The sequence below is a fragment of the Myotis yumanensis genome, unplaced genomic scaffold (assembly GCF_028538775.1).
Source record: "Myotis yumanensis isolate MYYU_CA2020_CCGP unplaced genomic scaffold, mMyoYum1.0.hap1 SCAF_3, whole genome shotgun sequence".
Classification (NCBI taxonomy): domain Eukaryota; kingdom Metazoa; phylum Chordata; class Mammalia; order Chiroptera; family Vespertilionidae; genus Myotis; species Myotis yumanensis.
The window spans coordinates 90465356-90477513 of record NW_027223754.1 but is presented as its reverse complement, the minus strand read 5'-3'; the positions used below and the strand labels follow the sequence as shown (position 1 = coordinate 90477513).

The following is a 12158-nucleotide window of genomic DNA, read 5'->3' as shown; positions in this document are numbered from 1 at the left end:
ATGTGCCCATATATGCCATATAGCTAGTATTTTCACCAATGCCCATATAGACCATCTAATAAATAAAAGTTGGACATGTAAATTACCAACCACATTAATATACATTCATTTAATGTATTACCTTCCTGGGACATTTAAATTTTAAATGAATGGAAGGAGGAAAATGCAAGGAAGGAATTGATAATGCAGAAATTCGGGTACAGTGAGACCTGTGTGAATGGCAATATATGGGACAGGGAGGACTCCCTTACACCTCTCAGATCGTCCTACGTGGTCCCCTTGGCTCAATCATCAGAGAAGGAAAGTGCCTATGTGGGCAGTGCTCTAAGCCTCAACTTTATGCCATGCCCCTTTCTCATGCTACAGAGAAAGGGCACTTGAGAAAGTTAAGGGAAGCCTGGACCTATGGGCAGGTGGACCATTAAGGGGTTTTGCCTGTGTGTCCCAAATGGCCTTCCAAGTGAGGATGAGGCATCAATGGATTATTATAGTATGGTGGCCTCTTCTAGAAAGCTGTCAGCCCACTTCTGGCCTCCAAGATTGCCCAGAGTGGAAGAGAGATGAATGTCCCACAGAGTGACAGACCCAGAGATGTCTCTGTCCCTACGTGCCTCCAGCTGACATTGTGAGAGCCTCTCTTTCCCCTTGCCTCCCATTCTGATTTTTAAAAAAATATATTTTATTCATTTTTTACAGAGAGGAAGGGAGAGGGATAGAGAGTTAGAAACATCGATGAGAGAGAGACATCGATCAGCTGCCTCCTCCACAGCCCTTACTGGGGATGTGTCCGCAACTAAGGTACATGCCCTTGACCAGAATCAAACCTGGGACCCTTGAGTCTGTAGGCTGACGCTCTATCCACTGAGCCAAACCGGTTAGGACCCCATTCTAATTTTTAAGGAGAGCTATAATCTCTATTACAAACAACCACACATGCAGGCTCATGGTGAACTTCCTGGGACAGCAATACAGCCTGGAGGATGTGAATGTGACCTTCAAGAATTACAAAACCTGGAAAAAAGGTACTTGCCTTCCTTGAAGAAGTTGGTTTTCTAAATCTCTCTAAGAAGTTGGACTTTATTAGATCTTTTGAAGCAAGGAGACAAATAAGTACATATTTTCTCCAGCACATGGGGTTACCCAGACTTGAATCTTAATCTACCAAAGCTTGGACCCCAAGGGTCTTCATCTCCTGTGCTCATCCTCTGTTCCGGGAGAAGGCTGGCAAGCGTGGCCCTGCATTGTTGTGGTGCCCATTTTCCACTATCTGCTCCTCAGCAACATGGCCCCCACCTTCTCCCCAGAATGCTTTCTCCTCCTCCCAGAGGGCATTCTCTTCCTCCCAGAGGGACTTTTTATCCTCCCACAGGGCCTTCTCCTCTTCAAGAAGAGCTCTCTCCTCTACCCACAGAGCCTTTTCCTCCTCCCACAGTGCCCTGTCCTCCTGAAGAAGATTCTGGTCTCTTTCCCATAAAGCATTGTCCTCTTTCCAGAAAGCCTTATCTTCCTTCCAGAAGATACGGTACTTTTTCCAAAAGGTTTTCTCTTCTTCCCGGAAGGATTTTTCCATTTCCCAGAAGGCTTTTTCCTCTTCCCAGAAGGTTTTCTCCTCTTCCCAGAAAGGTCTCTCTTCTTCCCAAAAGCCCAAGATCTGGCCCTGGAAAGCACGGATCTTGCCTTGGAAATTCCACATCTCTTCCCTGAAGTCTTCTATTTTCTCACGGAAAATTTTTATCTCTTCCCGAAAAGCCTTTTCCTTCTGCAGCTTATGAATTAGTTTCTTCTGACGAACGTTGGGCAAGGACACCACCAGTGACCGGAAACAAGCAAGCCCCATCCATCTACACACCTTGAAGAGAAACATCTTCCTACTCAGCCAGAATGGTGGGTTGGCCATGATGGATCACAGGCCATTGGCCAAGTCCAGGTCAGCTGGTCAAACCCTGTGGGGGCACCAGAAAGAACATGTTCATGAGTATCACATTCTAGAGGACAAGCCATTGGGTCTGAACCATTTGCTCTGGGAAAAGTCAACCATTTCTTTCTGTGTCCCCTTTGGTATAAAAACATGCTTAGTTGTCATGAATTTGGGCTGAAGAGGTTGTCAATATATTCAAGCTCCAGGCTGCTAAAAATCATAGCATCTCAGTCAACAAGGACAGTGGTTCTCAACAAGGAAAGGAAAGGAAAGGAAAGGAAAGGAAAGGAAAGGAAAGGAAAGGAAAGGAAAGGAAAGGAAAGGAAAGGGAAGGGAAGGGAAAGGAAGGGAAAGGAAGGGAAGGGAAGGGAAGGAAAGGAAAGGAAAGGAAAGGAAAGGAAAGGAAAGGAAAGGAAAGGGAAGGAAAGGGAAGGAAAGGAAAGGAAAGGAAAGGAAAGGAAAGGAAAGGAAAGGAAAGGAAAGGGAAGGGAAGGGAAAGGAAGGGAAAGGAAGGGAAGGGAAGGGAAGGAAAGGAAAGGAAAGGAAAGGAAAGGAAAGGAAAGGAAAGGAAAGGAAAGGGAAGGAAAGGGAAGGAAAGGAAAGGAAAGGTAAGGAAAGGAAAGGGAAGGAAAGGAAAGGGAAGGGAAGGGAAGGGAAGGAAAGGAAAGGAAAGGAGAGAAGGGAGAGATTGAAAGATCTCCAAACATTGCCATATATCTGACAGATCAGATATCAGGACTACCCCCAAAATTCAGATATCTACAAAGGTGGGTCAAGGGATGAGAAAAAGGACTGAACATAAGAAAGTGGTCAGAGTACCAGGGAGAGAAAGGGTGCATACACATGGTAAGCACATTCATTTCCATTTTGAACTTCCTGGAAGCAGCTGCCAGGGTCTGGCCCCACTCTGCAGGCCTCACCAAGCACCACACTGTGGAGCAACAGGCATCCCTTCAGGAGGTTACTGAGGTTTCTCCTTTTTCTATTTTCTGACTTAGGAGCAGGGAGTAGCAGAGAAGGAAGAACACATAGCTGGTGTGTGTGTGTGTGTGTGTGTGTGTGTGTGTCTGTGTGTGTGAGTGTGTGTCTGTGTGTGTGTGGTGGAGAGATGATGACTACACTATGGGCAGCTGGTGGCACTATCATCCACCCAATCATATACGCCAGAACCTGGAGCTCATCCTTGACATCTTCCTCTCCCTTATCAGACTTTTAATTAATCATCCAGCCCTGCCAATTAAGATCCCTAACAATTCTTGAAACCACACCCCCTCCTCCATCCCCTTGACCACAGTCAGTTCAGGCGAGGATTCTGTAGCAGCCTGACTGGTCTCTCTGGTACTGATTTTACCCTCCCATCCTCCCCAACACTGTAGTCCAGAGGTGCTTCTAAACATTGTCCCATCACATTACAGCTGATCACAAACCTTCTAAAACCCCATAGCCCAAATATCAAATGCCTTAGTAGACCCTCTGCAACCTGATTCCCGATTGTCTCTCTTTTCCTACCCAGCTCCAGATCTAAGATTCAGTAATAATGAGCTACATTCAGCTCTCTGGATGTAACCCGCAGTTTCCTGTCTCCACACCAGGGCACGTGCTATGTCCTCTGTAGGGATGACCTTTTCCTCTCATTATGGGCTTGAGTTCCTGCTTTTCCTTTCCCTCTGAAAGCTGCCTGGGCCCTCCAAAGTTCACCACCACCCCCTCAATGCTACCTGTGTCTACACACACACACACACACACACACACACACACACTTGCATTTGTATCAAGCACTGGACCTATTGATAACAACAATATTTAGCAACTTGGTCACTACTTTTGAATGAAACTCTCTCTCATACAACCCTACTGCTGAAGAAAAATATACAGAGAACCACACTAAAAAGCCAATTTTAAAACATTGAAAGTTATTACAAAGAAATAACTATATATTTTCAAAAAACAAAAGATTTACAAAAGTCCCTGTACATGTGTGAGCCCTGTTCATCTCCAATTTGCAAAGGAAACATTTGTGCATGTTTCTGATTTTCTTCTGAAGTATTTCCTAGACATGTCCCAACACTGAAAGTAATCACCTTCAAATTACACTAAAGCTTTCGTACTCCGTGAGCAATGTTTGCACAACCTAGAGAACTCACTGGAACTTCAAGTTTCATAAATTCCTTTCTCCTTTTTGTCATAGACACCAACTATTGCCCTACTCTACACTTCACACTGCCCACTGCATCCCAAGCTGTTATGTTCACACTCTCTGTATGGCCTCACCCCATCTGCAGGTCTAGCACCAGCCACTGCTCTTACTGGGCTTTCCATTTAGGGCTGCTCTCTACAAAGAACAGAGTGGCTGCATTGATGATGAGGAGGAGAGAACCACAGAACTCAGTGGGGAAGTCATTTGGGAACAGCTGTCACTTGAGAATAGAAAAAACTATGAATTGTAGGTCAGTGAGCACTAAGGGATCACTCTAAATGATTTTCCCCCTAAAACTAACACCCTACATGGGCAACAGTGGGAGAAATCTACTTATGGCACTTGTTGCATAAATGTATTATAGAAATATAAGTTAAATTCTCAGGTACTCTCCCTTGTTCTTAGAGGATCTGGATTTCTATTTGTGGGGAAAACAGAGGCCCACGGCTGTTTCCCATCCCCCAGCTTCTAGTTCACCCTCGTGGCATCCACATCCACTTTTATTTTTATTTTTTAAATATATTTTATTGATTTTTTTACAGAGAGGAAGGGAGAGGGATAGAGAGTTAGAAACATCGATGAAAGAGAACCATCAATCAGCTGCCTCCTGCACACTCCCTACTGAGTATGTGCCCCCAACCAAGGTACATGCCCTTGACTGGAATCGAACCTGGGACCCTTGAGACCACAGGCTGACGCTCTATCTGCTGAGCCAAACCAGTTAAGGCCACATCCATTTTTAATGCCCTCTTCTAGGCTCCTTGGCCAGGCCAGATCTCTCTCTCTCTCTCTCTCTCTTCATTCTGGCCTCCCAGCACAAGTGTCTCTCTTTTTTTTTTTTTAATATATTTTATTGATTTTTTACAGAGAAGAAGGGAGAGGAATAGAGAGTTAGAAACATCAATGAGAGAGATCGATCAGCTGCCTCCTGCACGCCCCCCAGTGGGGATGTGCCCGCAACCAAGGTACATGCCCTTGACCGGAATCGAACCTGGGACCCTTCAGTCTGCAGGCCGACGCTCTATCCACTGAGCCAAACCGGTTCGGCACAAGTGTCTCTTTTCTTAAAAACAACCAACCAACCAACCAACCAACCAACCAGCCAACCAGGAACAGTCTCTAACTTTCTCTACCTATTTGCCCTTTCCTTCTTGAACAGTCTTATCAAAGAGCAATTGACGATCACTGTTACCATTTTGAATTGCATTTGCACCCACATCCTATAGCAATCTGTCATTTGCCTCCTTGTTCCACTGAAATTGTACTTGTTAAGATCAGCAGTGACCTGCTAGTTGTTTAGTTTTCATCCTCACTGACCTCTTGGCAGCATTTGACAATATTTGACATGAATCCTTTTTGAAATCCCTTCCCCTTTGACTTGTATAACACCAGGCTATCCTGTTCTCCTCCTACCTCCCTGACTGCTCTTTCTGTCTGTCTGTGGACTCCTTTCCCACCAGAATATACTTTATCCATATAAAGCAGTACCTACCTCGAGGGCTCTTGTGAAAAAATTGGATAGGTTGAGTGCCTAGACAGGGGTGGGCAAACTTTTTGACTCGAGGGCCACAATGGGTTCTTAAACTGGACCGGAGGGCCGGAACAAAAGCATGGATGGAGTGTTTGTGTGAACTAATATAAATTCAAAGTAAACATCATTACATAAAAGGGTACGGTCTTTTTTTTAGTTTTATTCATTTCAAACGGGCCGGATCCGGCCCGCGGGCCGTAGTTTGCCCACGGCTGGCACAATGCCTGGCACATAGTAAGTGCTCAACCAATAGAAAATAAGAAATATTATAATTGCTATTTTGTGTCATTTTAAATCTTAAGGTGACATGCCAGAACAATGATCTGCCCCTACAAACCAGGTTAGCCTTATATTTCAGCCACCACGCCTGGAATTCCTCAAGCATGAAAGTTTTTCTCACTTCCATTTCATGCTGTTCTCAGTGGATAGATTTGCCTAAATCCACTTCACATCACCTAGCTAAGACTCAGATAAGGAGCAACATTTTCTAGATAGCCTCTCCCACTCTTCCCCAAGTTTATACTTCTCCTGCCCCATTAGGGACACTCTATGCCCAGCATCTAGCACAATATCTGGCACATAATAGGTGTTCAGTAAATGTCAGCTGAACAAATGGCAGTCTCCTGGGTTAGAATGTCAGAAAAAAAATCATCTCTAAGTTTTTCTCATTACCACTTAAATTATCTTTGAGAAGGAGATAAAAATAAGAAGAACAATATAAAATCTGTAGTTGTGTATTTATATATAAAGTACAATATAAAATGGTAAATTTGTATCTATATATATCTAAATCAAGAATCAAAAAACATTAATCTCCAATATTATACTTTAAGAATAGGAACTTATTTTAAGGAAAATGTTATATGTTATTCTATTCTTAGAACCAATATTCAATCTAAAGCCAACAGTTACTTACTGCTTAGCTGTTTGCCAACTGGGCAAGTCCTGTAGCCCTCAGAGGGCAGGCAGTCATTGTTGTGTCAGACCCTTAGTGATGTCGTTTTCACAGACTCCCCTAGCAATGTTTGCAAGGATCCCTCTGTCCCCTCTCAGTCTTGACTCACAGGATGGAGAGGACCAAGATGGAGTCCCCAGTAAGAGACTTTAAGGAGTGGAGAGAAAACTAGAAAGTTTGAAAGATTTCTCCATTATCCATCCCAACTTCACCTTTAGGGTAGCACTGATGATGACACGCAAATGATTGTTACATCACCATTCTATCTGGACTGTGACCAGGAACAGACTTCTGGGAAATCATGCTTCAGTGGTAGAAGGAATGAATCACTTCTCATGCTGCTTTCAATATTCCCTCTTTGTCTTTGACAGTTTGACTATTCATTTTTCTTCATTCTTTTCTCTATATGTTGCCTAGATTGGATAATCTCAAGTGACCTGACTTTAAGTTCATTGGCCCTTTCTTCGGCCAGTTCAGATCTTCTGTTGAGTCCCTCTATCCTTCATTTTCAACTCGAGGATTTCTAGTTTGTTCCTTTATATTTATACAATTTTTTTTTCTTTTTATTGATAGTCTCTATTTGGTGAGACATAGTTCTCATACTTTCCTTTAATTCTTTAGGTATGGTTTCTTTTAGTTCTTTGATGATATTTATAATAGCTGATTTAAAAATCTTGGTTTGGTAAGTCCAGCACCTGTAATCCTTTAGGGACAGTTTCTAACCAAAAAAGGGAACAACTCAGAATAATAGTTTCTATTGACTGCTATTTACCCCAGTGTATAGGCCATTAATTCTTTTTTATTTCTTGTCACATAAAGTTTTTCTTGACATTGGACACTAAAATAATATAATTTTAAACCTTATAGTATTAAATAACACAATTATCTTATATAATAAAAGGCTAATATGCAAATAAGCCGAATGGGTTGATGACTGGTTGCTATGATGCACACTGACCACCAGGGGGGCAGATGCTCAACGCAGGAGCTGCCCTGGTGGTCAGTGCACCTCTCAGTCAGAAGCCAGGCTCACGGCTGTCCAGCAGAGTGGCAGTGGCGGGAGCCTCTTCCGCCTCCACAGCAGTGCCAAGGATGTCTGACTGCCAGCTTAGGCCCAGTGGGGAGCGGGCCTAACCAGTCAGTTGGACATCCCCTGAGGGCTCCCGGACTGCTAGAGGGTGCAGGCTGGGCTGAGGAACCACCCCCCTGAGTGCACAAATCTCGTGCACCAGGCCTCTAGTATTACAAATAATATAATGTGGCAATCCTGGAAGTGAGATTCCCCCTCTTCAGGTTTGTTGTTGTTTGCTTTCATTGTTGTTGTTGTTGCTATTTATTTGTTTAGCGACTTTCCTGGACTAATTTTGAAAAGCCTGTATTTTCTGTCATGTGTGGTCACTGAAGTCTGCTTGATTAGCTTAGTGGTCAGCTAATGACTGAACTAAGAGATTTCCTTGAACTGATAAGTCTCCCTTCATTTGCTGAGGAGTTGTAGGGGGTGTATGTTGGATGTGCCTTCAATGCTCATTCAGGTACTTTACAATTCTGCCTTAGCCTTCACTTCCTGCTTGTTCAGGGCCTCTAGGTCAACCTGAGGAGAAAAATTATGGTCTTGTCCGGTCTTTCTTGGATATATGTATAGTCATTCCCAGAAATATGTTATAATGTCTCAAAACCTCCATCTTATTCAGTTTTCCCTTTTAAGTTATTGATCAGCCTCTTATTAGCTCCAACTGCTAACACTTCCTCAGAGAACTGTGATATTAAACAATTACCACTATTTTGTTGTTGTTGTTAATCCTCACCTGAGGATGTTTTTTCTATTGATTTTTAGAAAGAGTGGAAGGGAGGGAGGGGGCAGAGAGAAAGAGAGGGAGGGAAAGAGAGAAACATTGATGTGATAGAGAAACATCGATTAGTTGTCTCCCACACATGCCCAGGCTGGGGCTAGGGATCAAACCTGTAACTCAGGTACCTTTGGTGCACAAGCTGATGCTCTAACCATTGAGCTCACCAGCCAGGGAAATTACCACTATTTTAAAAAATTAATTCTTGCCAGGGTCGGTTTGGCTCGGTGGATGGAGCGTCGGCCTGTGGACTCGGGGGTCCTGGGTTCGATTCCGGTCAAGGGCATGTGCCTTGGTTGCGGGCACATCCCCGGTGGGGGGCGTGTGGGAGGCAGCTGATCGGTGTTTCTCTCTCATCGATGTTTCTGGCTCTCTATCCCTCTCCCTTCCTCTCTGTAAAAAATCAATGAAATATATTTGGAAAAAAAAATTAATTTTTATTGTTGAAAGTATTACATATGTCTCCTTTTTCCACCAATGACCTCTCCTGGCCGGCACCTGCCCCCCACCCCCGGCATAGGCCTTGACCCCCCTATTGTCTGTGTCCATTGGTTATGCTTATATTCATGCACACAAGTCCTTTGGTTGACCTTTTAACACCCCCACTCTCTCCTGCTTTCCCTCTGAGGTTTGACAGTCTGTTCAATGTTTCTATGTCTCTTGGACCTCTTGGGTGATGTCCGACTGCCAGTTTAGGCCCGATCCCAGGTATTGGGCCTAAACTGGCAGTCGGACATCCCTCTCACAATCCTGGACTGCTGGCTCCTAATCGCTCACCTGCCTGCCTGCCTGGTCTCCCCTAACTGCCCCCCCCTTGTCGGTCTGATCGCCCCTCACTGCCTTTGCGTGCTAACCTGATTGCCCCTAACTAAAACCCCCTGCTGGTCTGGTTGCCCCTAACTGCCCCCCCCCCCCCAGCCTGGTCACCCCTTACTGCCCCCTCTTCCAGGCTAGTTGCCCCCAACTGCCTCCCTCTGCTGAACTGGTCACCCCTAACTGCCCCCCCTGCCGGTCTGGTCGCCCCCAACTGCCCCCCCTGACCTAGTTGCCCCTCACTGCCTCCTCTACCAGCTTAATCATCCCCAAATGTCCCCTCTGCCAGCCTGGTTACCCCCAAATGTACCCTCCCCCCCGCTGGCCTAGTTGCCCCTAACTGCCCCCCACTGTTGGCCTTGTTGCCTCTTACTGCCTCCCCCTGCTGGCCTGTTCACCCCCAATTTCCCCCCTCTGCCAGCCTGGTCGCCCTTCATGGCCTCCCCGCCAGCCTGGTCACCTCACGCAGCCTGCTGTTCAGTCGTTTGGTCATCCCTCACTAACCCCCCCTGTCAGCCTGGTTGCCCCACGCAGCCTGCTTGTTCAATCATTTGGTTGTCTCTCACTAACTCCCCTGCTGGTCTGGTCATAGGCAGCCATCTTGTGAGGGTGTGAGGGTTAATTTGCATATTACCTATTTATGATATAGGATATATATATATATATATATATATATATATATATATATATATAATGCTTTTACTTTCCAAAGAAGACATACAGATGGCCAATAAACATATGAAAAGATACTCAACATCACTAATCATCAAAGAAACACAAGTTAAAACCATGAGATATCACCTCCCACCTGTCAGACTGGCTATCATCAATAAATCAACAAACAAGTGTTGGTGAGGATGTGGAGAAAAGGGAATCCTTGTGCAGTGTTGGTATGAATGCAGATTGGTGCAGCCACTGTGAAAACAGTATGGAGTTACTTCAAAAATAATGTTTTTACTTTCCAAGGGCTTCTTCTTGTTCTCTGGTCATTTCTTTTTATAGTACTTTGTTCTTAATTTATGGACATATTAAATTTATTAATCTGTTAATAGTAATGCATGTTCCTGGGGCAAAATTCAATAGGTCAAAATAAAAAGTAAAGTAACAAATAAGCTCTTGCTCACCCAGTTTCCAGCCCTAGAGACAACCTTGTTATTAATTTCTTATGAACCATTCAGAGATATTTCATGAATTTTAAAAACATAGATACACTTAAAATATATTCTTGAATCTCTTTGAAAATATACTTTTAGTTTTGCTTTTTTTCTATTGTTTTCTCTTTCCTAAATTACCTCATATTTATTGGGGATCAGATACTGTTTTATTCTTGGACTTTCAATTTCATGATTCTGGCTTTCTTCATGTGATTTATTGTCCATTAACCTGTAAACATGGGTAGATTATTCTTTCTAGGTAGCAAATATGGATTTTCTGCCATTGCAAATGTTAGCATAGTTTCTTGCTCATTCTCACCCCTGAGTGGAAAAGCTGCCTAGGAGCTATGTTTATGTGTGGTGCCAGTGGTAGAAAGAGGGGGGAGGGTATCAATGCAAAGGATTTGTTTTAGGATAAGTGGTTGAGTGTTGGTCTATATGCTGGTCAGATGAATGACTGGAGGCCAGAGCCCGCCCAGCAGCTTCTCTCAGGCAGTTTGTTGTATGTGTTTACAAGGGCTTCTAATAATACCGAGTTTCCCATCTCCCTGTCACTCCCACATTCCTGCCAACTCCAAGCCCAGAGTCCCTCTGAGTTTTACTGGCAGATCAACTCTCTCCACGCTATTGTCCTTCACATTTACACGGAACTGTTTAGGACTACAGCTTCCACTGATTTGTAGTAATTTATATCTTCCACCAGATGAAATCTGTCATCTGCTAGTGTCCATTCCAGTACATTGTCCTCCGGAAAAGATCTGGGCATTTGTAAATAATGCAGTTAAAATACTCCACACTAGCCTGTGACCACATTTGTTTAGTGACATAAAGGGATAGCCCATAGTGGGGGAGGGTATTTTTCACTGGGAAGAGGTAGTCAATCTGTTCTTGTGGATTCGGAGGCCTGTCTTGGGGGGAAGAGAAGAGGGAGAAGAAATGCTATTTTTATTCATTTGTTCCTACAGTTTCCTCCACTTTCCATCTGGAAGACTGATATTTTCCTGAGACATCTGGCAGCCCTGTCTCTTCCAGGGTTTCTCATTAGTTGAAGCAACAAGGAAAATACACTATAGTTATTATTTCTTCCTTAATAAACACAGCATCTTGCACTAGCTGCAGCACTTTAGGTATTACCGTGGCTTCATTGCCTAGGGAATATTTCCCATTTTCTATTTTGAGGAGCATTGTTCTCTTCTGATAGATAGATAGGACCTTCGCTCATCTAGGCTTCTAGCAACACTATAAAATTAGAAGGAAAAAAACTTCAGAAGTTGCAAAACAGATGATTAACGGTAGTGCTGTGGCCTTATTAAGTTAAGGATCTCATGCTGTTTACCCATTCACACATGCTTATTGATTTAATGTTCTGTAAATTTAGCTCTCTTCTGTCTCAGCTGATGTGTGGGCGCATATACCAACCAGACTGATATTTATGCCATACGTGAGAAATAACGTGATAATTTATGAGTGGTGAAACCCAAAGTTAAACAGGTTTTCCCTCAGAAAAGGAAAAAACACATGGAGCACATTTTAGACAACTTTCTTCTTAGGGGCGTTCATTTCAGGAACGTATGTGCTTCTGGTGGGGTGTTCAGAGGGAGGATTATGCAACTCAGTCAGCCCCCATTTTTCTGTATGAAGTGTCTCTGAGAGACATGTGCCTGAGTGATGGATTCTTTTCTTGCTTCTGCTTTGTATCTGTGCAGAGGCTGGGCCTGCCCTGAGGAGGACATCCTGAGATGT

At 43.9% G+C, this 12158-nt stretch overlaps 1 protein-coding gene across 1 annotated transcript; it reads right to left on the bottom strand.

The window, feature by feature from the left end:
- Positions 1–1198: 1198 nt before the first annotated feature.
- Positions 1199–1897, bottom strand: CCDC70 (coiled-coil domain containing 70). The gene has a single exon (XM_070408731.1). The coding sequence runs from the start codon at positions 1895–1897 to the stop codon at positions 1199–1201; it is 699 nt and encodes a 232-aa protein (XP_070264832.1).
- Positions 1898–12158: the final 10261 nt, after the last annotated feature.

What these genes read in the sequence shown, in the direction of transcription:
- CCDC70 (XM_070408731.1), bottom strand. Translation starts at nt 1,897, where the DNA reads ATGGCCAACCCACCATTCTGGCTGAGTAGGAAGATGTTTCTCTTCAAG.